A 19,974-nucleotide genomic window follows, 5' to 3' on the forward strand; every position below is an offset into this window, starting at 1 on the left:
TGGGAAGTGGAGTAGTGGAGACACAAGAGAGCCTGCAAGGGGACGATTAGCCAACTGAACCATTCATTGCTCTGAGCCTGAAGAAACACATTCTTAACTCCAAGTGACTTGATTACGTGATTCTGTGACGTGGGGAGCTGCAAACACGAAACATTCTGGCCACAGATATTGTCATTGCAGTTGAGGTACGGTGGAGGATTTGACACTGTTAGAAGTCCCACAGAGGGGGGGCCTACAACCTTCTCGTGCTCAGCATCCATCCCTGACCCATCCCACATGGAGGAATGTGGAAATGGTGTGAGGATGAAGGACAAAGAAAAGGCGAAGAGACTTGTGCTTACTCAGCACTGTCCTTCAGATGCCACAGTGCGTTGCTGCCTTGCTGCTTGCAGGAAAACAAAGTCTCTGTGTCCATCTGAATAAATGCTCAGTAGCCTCATGTCTGTCATTATCACTCAATGGCCACACACTCCTCACTGTAACCCAAAGATCACACATGCATGTTTCAAATGACAGAGAGAGAGAGAGAGAGAGAGAAATTGGGACCGTGTGTGTGGCTGGGGGCAATTTAATATGGTGCAGCTTCCTGTGGAAAGCAGTGTGCATCCTCTTTGCTTTACATTTGCTTCCTTTTTCAATATTTGGTTCTTATTTTATTGATCTTTATTTCCATTTTATTTGAAAGGCAGAGAGAGACCATCTTCCATACACTGGTTCACTTCTCAAACACTTGCAACAAGGCAGGGAGGGTCACACGGAAGCCAGGAGCCAGGCGCAGCATCCAGGTCTGCCCTTTGGGTGGCAGGTGCACAGGTATATGAGCCGTCTCCCACTGCTACCTCGGGGGTTCACAGGAAGCTGAACTGGAAGGAGAGGAGTGACTGGCACCCAGGCGCTCTGAGACAAGCATCCCACACAGCCTCTTACCCCCTGCGTCCCCTTCAAAGACATGCTAGAGGGGCAACTTTCACATCCACCTCTCCGGAGCCTCTCCTGATATTTTCAGAATGAATCACAATTTAATTTTTCCCATGTGCTGTGCTTGCAGGGATGGTCAATAAAATGATGTATTTTCTGAATTATAGGAAAATCAGTTTGGGAACTTCCAAGTCCTGCAAGAATGTAAATAAGTTTAAAATATGGTCAGATGTTAACTGACTCTAAACCAGGAACACTGGAAAGCCCCAGATTTTTTTTTTCCTCTCTCTTTTTTTTCTTTTCTTTGGCTTCTGTTTCCTTTCCTCAACTGTTATACAAATGCTGGGAACGGCTAGGGTTCTAACACCAGATAAATACTTATGAATCAAGGAATAAACATGTTCTATACATGTTATCAGAAGGGTTCTTTTACTGAAAGAGTGAAGCTGTCCACTGTGTCCTGCACATCAGGCCACTAAGCAGCACATCTGGGGATAGGATAGCATTTCATTAGTATATGAATAATTTAGTTTTTCAAATACAGTAATAATTTCCCATTTGGAAAGAATTATTTTTCAAGTCCAGTAAAGCATTTAGGAATAAATTTTAATTCAATATCGGTCCCTTTTGGAAGGCGCAGCTGCTGAGTATCTGACTTCATGCGTTAGTACATATTGTCACACAGAAGTCTCAACATTTGCTGGACCAAGAGGAGAGAAATCTACCCTGTCAGAAAGAACAGTGTTAGAACAAAGAGACTGGGCACTCGGCAATGCTTCCCATTGTAATTTATATCACTGAAACTTTATATCAATGTATGCTACAGTTATGTTTTCAAATAGCAAATTATATATATATATATTTTTTTTAAAGATTTATTTTTTTATTATTATTTTTTTTTTATTGGAAAGGCGGATATACAGAGAAGAGAGACAGAGAGGAAGATCTTCCGTCCGATGATTCACTCCCCAAGTGAGCGCAACGGGCCGATACTATGCCGATCCGAAGCCAGGAGCCTCTTCCGGGTCTCCCACGTGGGTGCAGGTTCCCAAAGCTTTGGGCTGTCCTGGACTGCTTTCCCAGGCCACAGGCAGGGAGCTGGAAGGGAAGCAGGGCTGCCGGGATTAGAACCGGCGCCCATATGGGATCCCGGGTGTGCAAGGCGAGGACTTAACCACTTGCGCCACCGCGCCGGGCCCGCAAATTATATTTTCATTATAAATGTAATTATTTAAAAATTATACAAATGTTTACTTCATATGCAGTGGTAGTGGTGGAAAACGTGAGTCCTGAGTGGGACTCAGACATACCGGGGAAGCCCCCCGACACACAAATGCATGCGCATGTAGAGATGAGTCTGTTACATGTTCCTGCTTTCCAAGTTGGAGATTTCCAAAGTCACGGCCAATTCACCCCTCAGACCGTCCTCCTGTGCTACAGGCTCATACGGACACTTGACCCTCTTCAAAAGCCGGCTAGTCCTCACATCAGATGGACAAAGACAGGGCACTTCGCTGAACTCTCGCTAGCTCGCTTACTGCTCCGTTATTCACAAATACTCTGGCCCTTTTCTGTCAGAGGTTTTGTTCCTCTGTTTTTCTTTTTCCCCTCCACATGAATTCCTGTGGGGAGATGGAAACCATTGAAAATGATGGATCCCTTTCTGATTCTCAGTTCTCTACTTCACACATGAAAGAGGGATCCTCTCAGATATTTTTCCTTCACTCAGGGTGGCTTTTAAGATTGCTTTATCTCCGCTTTTACTGTCCTCCCTTCTCCTCGGTAATCCCTTGCGGTTGCCGTCTAGCTGCTTGAAGCTTGCTGGTCTGCTAAAAAGGTTAGAGGAGAAAGTCATACTGTGCCTTCAATTTCCTCTTTTACTTCACGCTGCCTCCCCCACAAGGAGCTGCTGGGTGAGCAGCTGAGCCCCTGGAAACGGGGGCTGGGGGGAGGGAGGAGGTGAAATGCATTCCTTTTGAACTCTGCGATTTCCTCCCGTGCTTTCCCAGAATGCATTGTGCCAACTTGACTTTTGAGGTGCACAGGAAAGCAAATGTCTGCCGTCCACACGGAAGAGTTAACACAGGGGACCTGGACAGCTCGGTGGGGAGTAATGGCAGGGGAGGAGCCTGGGCCAATAGAGTATGGATCTGAAGGGAGCAGGTGGGAAGTCATCTGAAACCTGCCTCTGGCTGTTGCTCTCAAGCAGCGTTCTATTAGGGAACCAATCTTTGAGAAAGCCAGGCTCGGGGAAATATGGACAGGAATGGAAGAAGAGTCTGTGGCAAAGTCTCTCCCATTCGCATATCCCATTCAGGCAGAGAAGTGATCTTCCAGCATAGCTCATTTGTTATTGACCTAGTTCAGATATAAACCATATTCCAGAATGACTCTCCGGACAGGAGAATTACTAAACATTGGCATTCGTGTCTATGATAATAAAGGGAAATGGCTGCAAGTGCAAACCTCTCCAGGATCTGCCCATCTGTTCCTCTTCCCCTCCTTCCACACCACGCTTAGTGTGACCTGGGCTAATCGCCCTTGATGCTGAGACGATGTCCAGCCTATCTCCCTACCTCTGTGGCTGGAACCAGGAAGGGAATCCCGGGGGGCTCCAGTGCCCAACCCGAGCTGCTGCAATGGGCAGACTGCCACGGTGCATAGTCCACCAACACCAGCTCAGGAAAGTGACTCAGTCATGGGAAACAAGGATAAGGCCAAGAAACAACACTGTCACAGATTGGAGATGGAAACCATGGGCTCTTGGAGGCATTAAGATTTACAGGAAAGCTGGACCCAGTATGATGGTTCAGTGGCTCAATCCTTGCCTTTCAAGCACCAGGATCCCATATGAGCGCTGGTTTGTATCCCACCTGCTGCTCACAATTATGGTCTGGTATGATCCCCTTACAAAATTCAAAATTATCCTAAATATTGGAAAACAAGTTGGGATAAATTCTGAGCTGTCTCATTGAGTTTACAATGGATTCAATAGATGCTCTGAAATAAATGGTGTTACTCAGAAGGAATGGTATTTCCAAGCCAACAGAAAAAGAATCCGTGAACATCACCTGCCTCGCCCTGGCCAGGGCTTCCCTGGATGGAGACAGGCAGCTACCTAGTGACACTCTGGGATTCATCCTTTCCTGATTGCAGGACAGAGTACCCCTTACTTAGTAGGGGACCCCTGCTGAGCCCCCTGACACAGTGAACACCTCCTCATCTTGCTTGGTGTTCTCCTCGGTCACTTTCACGTGCTGACATAGATACACTTGGGTGAGGAGGCTAGCTTGGTTTGGGCAGTGAGTTCAAGTGCTAAGTTTATCCCAATAATTTATCCCTATTCCAGCACTGCAAATCACATAGCCTATGACTCTCCACCTTGGGTAACAGGACACCTGGTCAAGGAGGCTGGAGTGTGGGTGGTGGCTGCAGCTGAGTGGGAGAAACCGCAGCCGAAAGGGAGGGGACGCTAGCCATCTGTCCCTTTGGATTTGTTTGTTACAGGGAGGGAAGGCAGTAAAGCAGTTTTGTGTTGGAGCCAAATTTCAAAGCTCTAATCAAGATTCCCGAAATATCCTTGTTAACAGTTTGAACAATGTAAACAGAGGCTAATTAAGCTTTGTGATTCTCCATGCACAGCTCTCCCCTCCTCTCTCCCCCATCTCTTCATCGTCTTAGAAGAGAGAAAAGAAAAGGGGAGATGGGCAGGGCGGTGGGGTGCAGAGGTTCAGGGTGTGTTGGCCATCTGGCCAGGTTACAGACACAAGAAAATACCAATGATTGTAAACCTGGCTGGGGAACAGATTACAGGAATAACTGATGTGGATGTTGTCTTCGAAGATGCCTAGGTTGGAGTCACTTGCTAAAAATTTTATCTACACAACTTTATCTAGCTTAGGAAAGGGGAAGCACTGGCAAGTTGCAGTATCCTTGACCGTGGGGACTCTCTGGCTCTGGCTCAGACAAGAGTGCAAAGGTCATACCCTTTTTGCGGGTGAGGAGAGAGGGGATTAACCCTTTGCCACCTTCCGTGAGCTCAGAATAGATGAGCCTTACCTTTTGTAATTTTCCTGTAGGCACCATCTCAGCACCAAATGTTTCCACATCAACACGCGTTAAGCCAAGGCGTTCTCACTGTTTAGGGAGTACGCAGCTTTGATGTGAATGTACCCAAGTACAGTGTCTTTCTGCGGGGTCACATTATAACGTAACGACTATGCCCTGGGCTCATCACCAGCCGGTTCACATTAGGGCTGGGACTGGGAGCTGAGTGCGTGAGTTGGGTAGCAGTCCTTAGAAGTAGAGGGAGAGGAATCCCAGGCTTTTGGGATTCACTGTAAACTCCTGGGGACAATTTTTTGCCAAGGTCAGTGACAAACTTTTATTTGCGGTCTACTAGAAGGGAATCTGTGCAGCCACCACCACTACCCTTTTTTTTTTTTGTAGGAAATACACTATGGAACTGATAGCATTTTTTGCTTGTTTGTTGTGTTTGCATGCATTTGCATATCTGAGGGTGTGTGTCCAAAGATACAGGTGCAAGTGAGGATGGGATAGGCAAGTGGGGTTATCTGGTGGATCTGGTGTTCCCTGAGGCTTTGGAATCCTAAGAGGAAGTGAATGAGAGCTCCATGTCAGGTCCCAGGGTGGAAGAGGTTAGATTTTGTGGTTTTCCTTAATGTCTATTTAGTCCACATTGCTAGCATGGCAGTGAGAGCCACAGCAATTGTAAACTGAACTTTGAAAGAGTCTGGGGCCCAGCATGGTAGCCTAGTAGCTAACTCTCCTTGCACATGTCAGGATCTCATATGGTCACATTTCCCACCCAGCTCCCTGCTTGTGGCCTGGGAAAACAGTCAAGGATGGCCCAAAGTCTTGGGACCCTGCACCTGCATGGGAGACCCGGAAAAGGCTCCGGGTTCCTGGCTTTGGATTGGTTCAGCTCTGACTGTTGTGGCCACTTGCGGGGAATGAATCAGCAGATGGAAGATCTTCCTCTCTCTTTCCTCCTCTCTATATATCTGTCTTTCCAATAAAAATAAATCTTTTAAAATATATATTTTTTTTAAAGAAAGAGTCTGGAAACCCTCCGAAGAAAGAGATGTGGGAGGTTATCTCCTTCCTATGAACAGAGAACTTATCTAAACTTGGGGCAGTTAGTCACTCCCTGAAATGAAGATAACTTTGTTTACCTACTAAGTTTTCATTCCTTCGATTTCTAATTATCATTCATGAGGTTGGAAAACAGATTTCATTTTATGTGCACCTTTACAGAAAGGTACAACACACACTAGACTGAATGATACAAATGCCCCTATTGTTTTTTCTTCCCAAAAGGCAGGCTTTTCAATTACTTCTACCGATCAGCAGTATTGATTCAAGTGTTGTGCTGTGCTAACGACAGACAAGTGAGACTGGCATCAAAGACACCAGAACAGGGCAGCTCAATGAGCGCCCCTGCTGCCCGGAGTCTCTGGGTCCCTGCAATACTTCCCGTGGGCTGCCCGGCCACAGTCTCCAGGCTCCAGTGCGCTTCCATAACTTGCCGAATGGGGAAGTGGAGCAGCCAGGACATGAACCAGCACCCACATGGGATCCTGGTGAGGCTTTAGCCACTAAGCCATTATGCCAGGCTCAATGATTCTGATCTTGTTCTGCTCCAGTTTGGGGCATCGAAGGAATGAATAAGTATAAAAATAAAATGCCTTTCTGCATTTTAAAAACAAACAAAAACAAACATTGAAAAAACCTGACCCAATGGCCTAGTGGCTAAATTCTTGCCTTGCAACGCTGAAAACCCATATGGGCTCTGGTTCAGGTCCCGGTTGTTCCACTTCCCATCCAGCTGCCTGCTTGTGGCCTGGGAAGCAGTAGAGGACAGGCCAAACCTTTTTGGATCCTGCACCTGCGTGGGAGACCCAGAGGAAGCTCCTGGCTCCTGGCTTTGGATCGGCTCATCTATTATTGTGCTGGCCACTAGGGAGTGTTCCAGAGGGTGGAAGATCTTTCTCTCTGTCAAACTGTATCCCCGCTCCCCCAAACTAAAACAAAACAAAAACAAAAAACTTTTAAAAATTAAAACGAACAACAACAACAGAAAAACACTTTTAAGAGGATCTCGGGCCCTGTGTGTCATGGTATAGTGGAATAACCTTCGCTGTGGTGCAGACATCTTATATGGGCTCTGATTTGTATTCTGGCTACTCTACTTCCAACTCAGCTCCTGGCTAATGCACTTGGGGAAGCCACAGGAATGGCTCTCAAGTCCTTGGGACCCTGCACTAACATGAGAGACCTGGAAGAAGCTCCTGGCTCCTGGCTTCAGTTCCAGTCATCGCCATTTGGGAAGTAAACTAGCAGATGGATGGTCTCTCTCTCTCCTTCTCTGTAAAATCTGCCTTTCAAATAAAAATAATTTTTTAAAGTTTTTTTTTTTAAAGCAACCTTTGCTAGCATACTGACTGCCACCTCTTGTCTCACATTGCATTTTTTTTGTTGCATGAAGACAAGGGCCTCTGAGCGACAGCCTCAGCCCACGAGTTTCATTGGGCCCAGGAATTCAGCCCTGCTTGGAAATGGAGCGCTCACGTTCCTCAGGGCATTTAGATGAAAACTCTCAGACAGAATAGCAGCTGTCAATCTGCCAGCTCCTTCCCTCCTTGGCTGACTGCCCCCCGTGCGAACGTGTAGTTTCTGGAACCAATCTCTTTTATTTTACAACCTATTGCCCCAAATAAATGATTTGACCAAATGAGTGATTTGATGACGTCTCTTTTCCGGTGCTGCACTTCTTGAAGGTAGCGGACAGCATCTTATACTTGCCTGGGGGACAGTTTGCTGAAAGGGGGTGTCTGATGGTCTTAAGAGCCTTCTAACAGGCGCTGGGAAGGGGATCTCCCTTTTCTAATTACTGGCAACTGGGCTTAGCAACAGAGCAGGGCTCTTGGCTGGTAGCACTCGCTGTGAATGAAATCGACCAGGTAGCAGGAAAGTGCCCCTTGCTGGGGTTCAGCCTTTGCTACTCTGCTCGTGCCAAAACAGGAAAGAAAGGGAAGGGAGCCGGACTCCAGGCAGCAAGGTGACGCCTGTACTGTGGCAGAAGGCGTCCACTCAGCCCCCTCCCCCAGCCCCGTAAGACCCTCTTGGCTACTAAATGACACAGAGTTTTCATCCACCACATGGTATATAAACTAGTGTGACTGATACGCAGAATTTCAAAATCTGCCATCTTATCACCAAATGTTTTTCAAATCTTGCTTTAGGATAAAAAACTTTTTCTTGCCTAACCCTGAGCATTTTACCTTGATGTAAAGAAGTGATGTTGGCCCTGGCACAATGGCTTAATTAGATAATCCTCCCCGTCAAGCACCAGGATCCCATATGGGCACAGGTTCTAATCCCGGCTGTTCCACTTCCCACCCAGCTCCCTGCTTGTGGCCTGGGAAAGCAGTAGTGGACGGCTCAAAGCGTTTGGATCCTGCACCGGTATGGGAGACCTGGAGGAAGTTCCTGGCTTTGGAGCGGCTCAGCTCAGGTCATTGTGGCCACTTGGGGAGTGACTTGGTGGATGGAAGATCTGTCTCTCCTCTCTATAAATCTGCTTTCCAAAAAAAGTAAATCTTTAAAAAGAAAAAGAAGTGATATTGACATAACCTACAAAGTATAAAACTGTGAAAATGAAATCAAAGACATTGAAATCCTACTCTCTTTTTTAATATTGTATTTGTACGTTTATTTGAGAGGCAGTGAGAAATAGAGCTTTAAAAGGCTAGTTAGCCCCCGCCACGCCGCGATGACTGAGCTTGCTTCTCACGCGTGGGTGGAAGAGACCCTAACACTTGTCCTGCTGCTTCCCAAGCCGGACAGAGGCGGGAAGCTGGAATAGTGAGCAGATCTGGTATCAAACTTAGAAACGCTGGGATGTTACCCGCTGCAATGCTGAACGCCTGCCTCTCCATGCCAACAAATCTGACATAAAAGGTTTACCGCTCTTTTAAGAAAAGTGTTTTTAAAACACTTGGAATGTGAGACACTGAGGTCCTCTTCCAAGGAGTTGGTTAAGAAGGCAGCAACAGTTCAAAGGCAGCAACGGTTCTCTCTGCAAACCACCAGCGATGTTTTAAATGCACGACAGTCTGAGACAGGATTAGCGGGAAGCTGCTGTCACCTGTAGACCAGGTCTTTGTGAAACATTTATACTACAGCAAAGTAAAAATGTGTCTTATAAAGAGAATAGTGTATCATCGAGGAACATGCAGAATGAGAACACAAGGTGCCTCCATGTCAGAGTTGCAGGGCGTGGAATCTGACAGGTAACTCACTCAAGCATGGCCACGGGCGTGGTTAGGCTGACTGCACGTCGGATCACCTCATTTTAAACAAACGGTCCATTCTACTCTATCAGGAGGCAATGTCCGACTGTATTTGCCTTTTTTTTTTTTTCATAAATTTGAACAGGTCAAAGAATCGCAGTCAGGATGGGCGTGCTTTGCCCACAATATGTTTTCACACAGAACATTCTGAATCGAGGCAAATGACACACCATGACAACAGAAGATGCTGCTAAAAATAAATGCCATTTAGCCAGCTACATGTGTCAGTCTCATTACAAGCTTTGGCCATGAATTAGTTTTTAAAATTCTAAAATATTTGCTTCGTGGATGACAGGGATGAGACCGAAGCGGAATTTGCAGCAGGGTGATTGTATGCTGTTCTTCAAACAGGAAACCGCTGGCAATTCCAGTGTGAAGTCATTTTCTATTTTTAAAATAATTGAATCTGGGACATAACTATTAGAGTGACAGTCTCACAGGGCACAAAGGATGAATAAATGGGTCTGAAACGCAGGCTAATGGAGCAACGCTCCTCAGAATTACATATGCATCATGTCCTGCTCTCAGGACTTCCAGTTCCATTCAGCCTATTGGCTTCTGGCCATTTCCTGGAAGGTATTTCCAATTCTGACACGTCCCTAACAGAATCCACGCTGTGAGCACTTGATCCTTTAGAAGGCAGGCGCTTTCTATGGCAGCCCTGGCTTGCATGAGTACATCTGCTCGCAGATGTATTTATGACTGAGGAAACATATTAATAACCATATTTAGTCCATAATAGAGAAAATGCCCATAAACACCGCACAGAAACAGGGCCAAGCAGAACCTTCTTTCTGATGAAGATTACATGTGATAAACACATCACACAACTTCTCTGAACCTCCACTGTTCTCATTTAACAAATGTTATGTAAAATTAGGTGTTGTTTGGAGCCTTTTAAGTTGTGTCTCTCATATTTACTATTTCACAGATATCTTTTTTTTGCACTAAGTAAGAACTGATGAAAAAAGTCTAAATAAAGAAAATATTCTTAGAGGCGGAGTGGTCTGGATGCCAGTTCAGACACTCCCTCTGCACCCGGCAGCGGCTGAGCTCACTCTCTGGCTCAGGCTTTTGCTAACGCAGGCTCCAGGAGGCTGTGCTGATGGCAGGAGCAGCTGGGTTGCCTTGGGACCCTGAACCCACGGGGGAGACCTGGAAGAGGCTCCGGGCTCCTGGCTTCAGATCAGCACAGCACTGGCTGTGAGTGCAGGGTCCCAGGGCTTTGGGCCATCCTCGACTGCTTTCCCAGGACACAAGGAGGGAGCTGGATGGGAAGTAGAGCCACTGGAACACAAACCAGCAGCCCATATAGGTTCCTGGTACATGCAAGTGAGGATTTGAGCCACTAGGCTACTGAACTGGGCCCCAGCAATGGCTACACAGTCTCATGGCTGATCAAAACTCACTGAATAAAAAATAAACCTTAATGCATGCAATTAAAAAAAAATCACTTAGGAGGTCAAGAGTTTCCAGTAAAGAAGTCATACTGTGACATGGCACTAGAATTATACCGTAACCTCACGGGGGTGGGGGGAAGACATGCTGACCTAAGTAGTTTTGGAAATAAGTAGAGTCTGTAAGATAAAGGGCAGAAGCAAACACAAGGTAAGTGCTGTTGATTAAGCTTTTCTCCCGCAGCAGCACAGGTTCACCAATCTGCAAATCCTAGAAACCAACAATGCAGCAAAGGAGAGGGGTCAGAGGGAGCCACATTCCTCCATCAGGCCCACCAGGAGTTTTTACACACCACGTGTGAATGCGCACATTACCCCAGACACATACATCTCCTTGCTCGGTTGTTTTAAAGGACCTAAAAGTCTATACATCCCGGAAGTAATGCTCATACTTTCTATCCAGATATTAGTTCTTGATCCGTTCTCCAATAAAACAAAATGGAGTTCTCTATAGCAGTGCCTGATTGGAGTCCAGTACATTAGCCTAGTGGCTAAAGTCCTTGCCTTGCACACACCAGGATCCCACATGGGCGCCAGTTCACATTTTGGATCCTCCGCTTCCCATCCAGCTCCTCGCTCGTGGACTGGGAAAGCAGTAGAGGACAGCCCAGTGCCTTGGGTCTGTACTCCTTGTGACTACACTCCCGGCTCCTGGCACCTGGCTTCGGATTGACTCAGCTCTGGCCAGTGCGGCCATGTGGGGAGTGAACCAGTGGACAGACGATCTTGCTCGCTGTCTCTCCTCCTCTCTGTATATGTGACTTTTTAATAAATAAATACATATTTAGAAAGAAAAAGAGGAAATAGTGGTTGATTGTAAAACTACAGCAAGAAAGATGTAAAGTGATTTTGGAGTAACTTGTAGTGCTAGGAAATAAGGAAATACTAAACAAAATGGAAGAAAACACACCCACACTGACACAGACATGAAAAAATGTACCAGAGTCCCCAGTGACCAAACGCGGAATGGTAAATCAGCACCTGAACAGATCCCAAAGTATAAAACAAATACCTAAGAGCTCATACTAACACTCACATGAGCGACTGACCAGAATACCACAGGGAAGACAGGCAAATCTCCAGGCAAAAGATTCCCAGATCCTGTTGTAGACTGCCCATCCTCAAAGGGACGGGGCATGACCCCACGGCTGGGGCCTGGGCCGCACAAGCAGACTTCCTTTCAAAGGGGAGCAAAGAACAGCTCCGCAGTGGGTAAGTCTGACCATCATCGCCCATGCCAGCTGATGAGGCCAGAAGCAACAGCCCTAAGTGTGTGGACCGTACGCGCTGTAGATGGCATGTGCAGGAGGACACCTGAGCTGGACAATCGTCCTCGCGAAGCTGAAAGTTTCATCACGAGAAAAGGGCCAGGCAAATTCAGCAAGGACTTCCCACAACATGCATGTAGCTGGTGAATGTCTGAAATATTGTCACAATGGTCAAGAAGAGTCTAAAAAAATTTAGTATACTGTGTGGATGCCAGAACATAAAAAGAACTCTAGGCAAAACCAAGGACATATTGTTATTAACAACATCAGTCCATTAATTGTAACAAAAGTGCCATGCTAGCATCAGATGTGAAAAATAGAAAAAAAAATGTGTGGGGGGTTATATGAGAATATACCATGTGAACTCTGCAATTTTCCTATAGAATTTCTCTAAAAAATAAAGTCCGTTGGAGCTGGTGGTGTGGCACATGGAGTTAACAGCATTCCATATCAGAGTGTCCCTCTGTCATTCTGCCTTGCAAATCAATCTCTTTAAATATTTTATTAAGAAAGGTCTAAAAAGTAGGATGAAAGTTTCAGGACTCCACAGAAAGCACCAAGATCCACTCCTTAGTCCTGCTTCTCCTAATTAGCTCTCACATTGGCTCCGTACGTTCCCGACTCCCGCGTGGGTTTAAGGCAGCCTCAGGCTCAAACCCTCACTACCCCACAGCAGGAGTTTCTCTTGCTGCAGCATAGATCTTCTGTTCGAGTCCCGTTGGTCTCGTTTGGCATGACACGAGTCACTCTTCAGGAAAAACAACGTGTGTTCAGCTTAGTCTAGGTCATGGGTTCCAACTGTCATGAGTCAGTGCAGGGCAGAATTCTCACTACCCTCAGCAAGAATACGCTAAGGAAGAGACAGGATGATTGCCTGGGAGCCGAGAGAACACCAGAGCAGTGGATGAGAATGGAGCAAAACCAACCACGTGGGTGCACCAAACACACATGCTCACTTCTCTGTAACAGCATGAAGTAGGCTCATGGTGGGAAAACAAAGGGAAAGAAGATAAAGTTTTATGTCTATCTTAGGGATATATATAATTAGCCACGATCTATTAATTAGTCATAATCTATGGTAGTATCTTACACACAATCTATTTTCTAAGTTTTTATTACAATTCAACACACACACACACTGCCCAAATCTTACAAAGCCAACTGAAAAACCAAAGCACAAACCTATCACATGACTAGGTTTCTTGCTCAAATTTGTATTGAGAAAACACACTTATAAATACATGAGACAAATCAATAATATTCATCGGAAGTGTACTGTTAACATCAAAGCAAATCTCCCATGAATGTGATGCTACAAAAGTTTCCCCGTGGAAGCTCAGACACAGCAACAACCGTTGTTAAAGATGCATCTATAAATACTAGGTGTGTACAGCTGGGTGAGCAAATAATTAGCAGTACCATGTAAATCGTCCTGTCCTAGTACACCCAGTGTGCATCATCTGGGGGAAGGATAGAGACAGTGCCAACCCTGAGCGCCCACAAAAGCTCTTTGTTTACCTGTGGCAATCATCCGTTTCCCGACGGTTGCGGAAAGTGGCTCGCGGTAGAATACAGATGCCATGCCTGACGTCCACGAGGCCGCTGGAATTTCTTTCCCCGACCTTTTCCAGCCAACTGCTGAGAGAAGAACAAAGGTATAAAAACTGTGCAATCCCTGGTCTACCTGTCTGTGACCTGAGCTAGCAGGTTGCTATGGACTCGTTGCTATGACAGGGCTAGAGTGTTCCACATGACAGGGTTCCGTAGCAAAGCCTCCAGCAACAGGACGTGTCAGGACACTGGAGCATCCCCAGGGTCACACCCCGTGACAACTTTCCCTTACCCGCCAACACCGGATGCTTGCAGGTGCTCGATCTCCAACAATGCCTTCCAGCCCAGATAGCCAAGCACAGCACACACAACTGACGTCTCGCATCCCCTAACTCAAACGCGAGATTACATTGCTAAAGGAACGTGATCAGTGCACACATATTTCTTCCAAGCCTCCTAGTCTAAGACTTCCTTATACGCAAGTTGTGCTTTGGTCCAGTCAGGTTATTTGTGGTTGGCAACTTAAGTCCACTTTCATGCTTCTGAGCCTTTACATGCATAATCCACTCTCCTTTTATCATTTTAAAAAATTTTTATGTGTATTTGAAAGGCAGACTTACAGAGAGGAGGAGAGAGAGAGAGGGAAAGATCTTCTATCTGCTGATTCACAACTCAAGCCGGCAACAGCCTGATCTGAGCTAATCCAGAGCCAGGAGCCAGAAACTTCTTCTGGGTCTTCCATGTGGGTACAGGGTCCCAAGGCTTTGGGTCGCCCTCCACTGCTTTCCCACACCACAGGCATGGAGCTGGATGGGAAGTGGAGGAGCTGGGAATGGAACTGGTGCCTGTGTGAGATGTTGGTGCTTGAAAGTGGGGTGTTAGTCAGTTGAGCTATCATACTGGTCCCAGCATTGTTTTTTGTTTGTTCATTTGTTTTTAAAGATTAATTTATTTTAATTGAAACGGTAGACTTACAGAGAAGAGAGACAGAAAGATCTTCTGTCCACTGGCTTATTCCCCAAATGACTGCAACGGCCGGAGTTGAGCCAGTTTGGAAGCCAGGAGCCAGGAGCCTCCTTTGAGAGTCCCACATGAGTGCAGGGTCCCAAGGACACAGACCATCCTTCATTGATCTCCCAGATTACAAGCAAGGAGCTGGATGGGAGGTGGAGCATCAGGGATACGAACCGGCGCTCACGTGCGATGCTGGCACTTGTAAGTGGAGGATCAGCCAGCTGAGTCACCATGCTGCCCCACTCTCAGCATTTCTAGGCAAATACTTTTGACCTCTGAGAGCCAATCCAACATTTCCTCTGCTAGGAAGACATTTGCAGATGCAGCTCAGGAACTCCTCCCCTTCACCTCTATGGCATTGTGTTTAGCCCTGTCTTTTTAACTGTTGCCACTTCATGTTGCATTTTCATGTATTTGTTTATTTGAAAGACAGAAGAAGAGAGAGAGATTTCTTGTCCACCAGTTCATTCCTCTAACTGCTGAAACAGCCAGTACTAGACCAATCCCAAGCCAGGAGCTGAAACTCAACCCGGGCCTCCCCTGTGGGTGACAGAGACCCAAATACTTAGGCAACACCGCTGTTTTCCAGAGTGCACCGTGCCAGGAAACCCGGACCCAGCTAGGCACCCTGAAATGGGACAAGGGCATTCCAAAGTAGTATCTAAACCACTGTGCCAAAAACCCATCCTCTCACCACTTCCAGCTCTTTGTCCGTTTGTCTGCCTCCCCACTGGAGTCTGCTTTCTAGAGATTCGTAATAAAACATTTTTATTATTTCAGTTTTCAGAGAGTGATAGGTAACAAACTTACTATCCATCTTTGTGGGACAAATAAATGGTTGAAATGTGTATTCCAGACTTCGCAGAATTGTAATATTAATCATCTGGTAGTCAACTGAATATGAATTCTAATAGCTATTTTGAACACAACAAGTATGAACAGTACGAGCTTTCACAAAGTTTGTAGGAAATAGAACTAAAATATATGCTTATTTTCGCAATGGAAATTTGAAACTCAGGCCTGGCGCAGTAGCCTAGCATCTAAAGTCTTCACCTTGCATGCGCCAGGATCCCATATGGGCGCAGGTTTGTGTTCCAGTGGCCCTGCTTCCCATGCAGCTCCCTGCCTGTGGCCTGGGAAAGCAGTTGAGGACAGCTCAAAGCCTTGGGACCCTGTACTCACATGGGAGACCCGGAAGAAGCTCCAGGTTCCTGGCTTTGGTTCGGCTCAGATCAGGCTGTTGTACACGCTTAGGGAGTAAATCAGCAGATGAAAGATCTTCCTCTCCGTCTCTCTGCCTCTCGTGTGTCTGATTTTCCAATAAAAATAAAATCTTTTTCAAAATTTGAAACTCATATATCGAGTTTTTTCATAGTGAATATTTTCCACGATGCTTTAAAAATCCGTTTGAGAGGCAGAAAGTTAGAGAGTGAGATAGGAAGCTTCCATGCACTTATTCTTGCTGCCCAGCAGCCAGGACCAAGGCAGGAGCCGGGAACTCAAGGCAGGACTTCCAAGGGGTGTCAGGCATCCTGACAACCTAGGTCCACAGCAGCTGCGAGCTCAAGTCAGGAGCAAGACGGTAGATCCAACCAAGCACTGTAGATCCGAGAAGAAGGGTCAACTCCTCGGCCAATTGTCTGACCCCTCCCCATGACCTTTTGCAAATTCCCTTCTACCGAAAAGGCAATACCTTCTGTTTGGTGAGAAGAAAAATAAAAACACCATACTAACTACAGAGAGGATTATCAGCAGAGTGAGCAAAGAGAGGTGACCCTGCAGTGTCATGTCCCTGTCTCCCTAAACATAGCTGCAGGAAGTGCTGTGAGCAGCAGCTCCAGCTGTCAGCTCAGGCAGGGCCTGTTTCGGGTCAAGACAGCTGCCTCTTCCCTTGGAGGTCAAGCCCTTTCCCGTGCAGCCTGTCCGGGTTACTAAGGGAGACGGGGCTTTGGAGCCCGGTCACGTCAACTTCGCCAAGAAAAAATTTTCCACTTGGTTGGCCCAGGCTGTGTTAAGCCCTCCTCACAGTTCCCTTTCCGATTCTTCCCAGTCCCACTGCCCTCCTCCTCTCTGTTCACAGGTGGAGATTCCAAATTGCAATCTTGTGCCTCCAGCCGCCATCCAGAGCAGCCACCTTGGGACAAGAAAAGAGCACAGCTCTGTATGCATCCTGCAAGAGTGCATCTCTCTGCTGCCACTCAACCCTTCCAGCAAGAACTCAAGAGTATTTCTCCATGACTCCTTAAATTCACGGCACCCTGCTGCCAGCTCTGGAGCTCTTCCTTCCCAGCTCCCCTCATCCAGGTTCCTAAGTCAAACACTCTCTAACCCTAGCTGAAAGCGTTTTCCAAAACATCTAAGTCAGAACATTCCTAGTAGGCTGTACTGCCCGTGTCATGTGTGGCTTTAAGGACACAGAAAAGAGAGGGCAGGGAAACTTAAGGGAAGGGAAGTCGTTCTTGGGGACACAAGCAGAAAATAAAGAAAATAAAGGAAGTCTTGGCTTCTGACCAGTAAGGCATCATGGGAAATGGGGGCTTTTGCTTCACCTTCGGAAATGTCACAAAGCTGACACGTCTTAACCGTAGTGGACAACTGTGATGGCAAAAGGCTGGGCGAAAGGGAAAACAAAGCAGAAGAACCAGAGTTAGGACTTCCTGAGACTTCCAAAACTCAGTACAGACTCGGGCTGTTTTGTTTTGCTTCATTCTTTATGAATTTTTAATTTTATCATTCAGTATAGTTTCAAGTAAGATTCTTAAAACAATGGATACTCAAAGAAGTCTTATTTTTTCCTTTTTACCCCTGCACATATGTTCTGCTACATCGTCAGAACAGAATCCCAAAGGTGAAAACGGCCGTATTATTTTGTCTATCTACGTGTATCTGAAAATGACTGCTTGCCCACTTTCTTACAGATTCAACCACAAAGCGGGTGGTGGCCAAACTTTTTAATTTTTACCAATATAATGGAAAAAACCCAGTAAGACAAGTATTTAAATTTCTCTGATAATTAGCATGACTGAGCTTATTGCCATGTTTAAGGGCCTGTTGCCTTATTTGCTATGAACTGTCTAGTCTTATATATTCTTCCATTATGTACTTTCTAGATGCTACATTTTAGATTTATAGATTTATTTATTTGGAAGGCAGTGTGAGAAAAAAGAGTCAATGAGAGAAAGGAAGAGAGAGATGGAGGGAGGGAGGGGAAGAGAGAGAGATCTCTAGCTACTGGTTCATTTTCCAAATGCATACAAAACCCAAGGCCTGGCGAGGTCAAATCCAGCAGCCAAAACCTCCACAGGCATCCTAAACACGCAAACCATCATCCTTTGGCTCCTAGGCACATTAGCAGGAAGCTGAATCAGAAGTACAATGTTAACAGGACTTGAATGTGTGGCAGCTTAGTCTGTTGCACTGTAACTCCGATTCAAATATCCTAACGTTAAAAAATTGGACTGTGGGAAGGCATTTAGTTCGGCAGTTGTGACCCTGCTTAGGATAACCCGCATTCCACACTGGAATGTCTGGGTTTGAGTCCTGGCTTTGCTGCCAATTGCAGCTTTCTACAAATGCACGCCCTGGGAACTAATGGCTGCAGTGCATGGGTCCCCATGAAGCACATGGAAGACCTGGAGTGTAACGCCAGTCCCTGGCTTCACTCTGCTTCTGCCATGGCTGTTGCAGGTGCTCTGGGGAGATCCATGTGTTAGTCTATTCCTCTCTTTCAAATAAAGAAAAATAAGAATAAATCACCATTCCAAAGCAGAACAACAGACACCTAAGTCGTGAATAACAAAGTACGCTCAAGGTAATAATAGTACGATGATGCAGTTAATAGACGTAATGTGTTCCTACAGTCATGGGAACAAAGGAAGGGCTCACCCACGCAACAAGACCCAGGTTCCTTGAGGCTTCAAGTGTAAATCAAGGAATCTGGCTGAAAACAGGAACAGAGCCATGAATTGAACCCAGGCATTCCCGTGTGGGCTGCAGGCATCTTCACCATTAGGCGAACACACATTCCCATGGAGCTGATACTTAATTGTGCTTGAGAGAATGTTAGGATCCAAAGGAGGGTAGGATGGGGTGGGGAGGGCAGGCATTTAGGGCGGAAGGGACAGTCTGAGCAAAAGGCTCAGTGAGAGTGACACCTCCAACATTGCTGTGCCTAGTGAAACCTCAGGCTCGGCTCTGCTGCAACTGACATTAACGAGTGAGATGGGCAATGAGGCTGAAGAGACTTATAGAACTGTGCTCTGCACATGGGCTTTATTCACCCCAAAAGAGTTTCAGTTTAAAAAAATATACATTTTTTTGAAAGGTGAGCGAAATAAGCAGATAGAGAAAATGAGAATCTTTGGATTCACCTCCCAAATGACCCCATGGCTAGGCCACAATAATGTCAGGAGCCAGGAACTCCATCTAAGTCTCAAACTCGGACCATATCTCACTACTCCTCCAGGCACATGAGCAGAGAGCTGGAGGAAACCACCTCACTGAAATGGGCTGTTGGTACTGCAGGCAGTTCCTTACCCCACTGTGCCACAACGCTACTCTGTCCCTAAAACTTTCTGAAGTATTCTCATCTGCACTGCACAAAAGCTCACACAGCAGCCAAAGCTCAGCCCAATTTGTGATCAAATACAGTGACAGCTGCTGAACTCACTCCAGGGATAGAGTGTCTCCCTTGACTACCAAATGGCTTTCTATTAGGGAAAATCCCCGATGTTCAGGCAGTGATGGAGGCCTCTTCCAATGAAACTCAGGGTCTGCTCTCACCACAGATGAAGCTTTGGCTACCGTCTGGTTTCCATCGTTAAACCAATAATCACTTCCACAATTACAGCTGCACAGAACAAAGCAGTGGGCCTGCAAATACACCTGTTCCAGTGTTGCGAAACAGCCAAGGTGTATGTTGGGATGATACCAAAGTGACAGAAACCAGAAATCCTAATAGAACTCAGTGGTGATAGAACACCAGTCTCTAGGGTTGATGTTGTTGTACCCACAATGCCAGCAGCCCATGGAAGTGCCAGTGTGTGTCCTGGCTCTTCCACTTTCAATTCAGCTCTAAGTTAATGAGCCTGGGAAAGCCACAGAAGGTGGTCCAAATACCTGGGGCCCTGGCATCCATGTGGGAAACTTGGACAGAATTCCAGGCTCTCGGCTTTGGTCTGATCTGGGCTCCCACCATGGCAGCCAAATGGGGAATAAATCAGCAGAGAGGAGATTTCTCCCTTTCTCTCTGTACGTATATAGAACAGCCTTCTCACTCTTTCTGTAACTGTCTTTCAAATAAAAAAATATATTCAGATAAAAATATATATTCAAACTTCCAGAGTATCATAGCCAAAATTTGCTAAATTACATTTTTAAAAAATTGAAATT

General features: G+C 46.2%; 1 protein-coding gene across 1 annotated transcript in view; it reads right to left on the reverse strand.

The window, feature by feature from the left end:
• The window catches only part of CUNH4orf45 (chromosome unknown C4orf45 homolog), a 98,491-nt gene that overhangs the window by 64,606 nt on the left and 13,911 nt on the right, over positions 1–19,974 (reverse strand). The window contains exon 2 of the mRNA XM_040971378.1: positions 13,537–13,656. Within this exon, the coding sequence (XP_040827312.1) occupies positions 13,537–13,600 (64 nt within the window). The 5' untranslated portion in view covers positions 13,601–13,656. The remainder of the gene's footprint in view (positions 1–13,536; positions 13,657–19,974) is intronic.

Source organism: Ochotona curzoniae, unplaced genomic scaffold (genome assembly GCF_017591425.1).
Source record: "Ochotona curzoniae isolate NIBS_2020 unplaced genomic scaffold, NIBS_Ocur_1.0 contig_21, whole genome shotgun sequence".
NCBI classification, from domain to species: Eukaryota; Metazoa; Chordata; class Mammalia; order Lagomorpha; family Ochotonidae; genus Ochotona; species Ochotona curzoniae.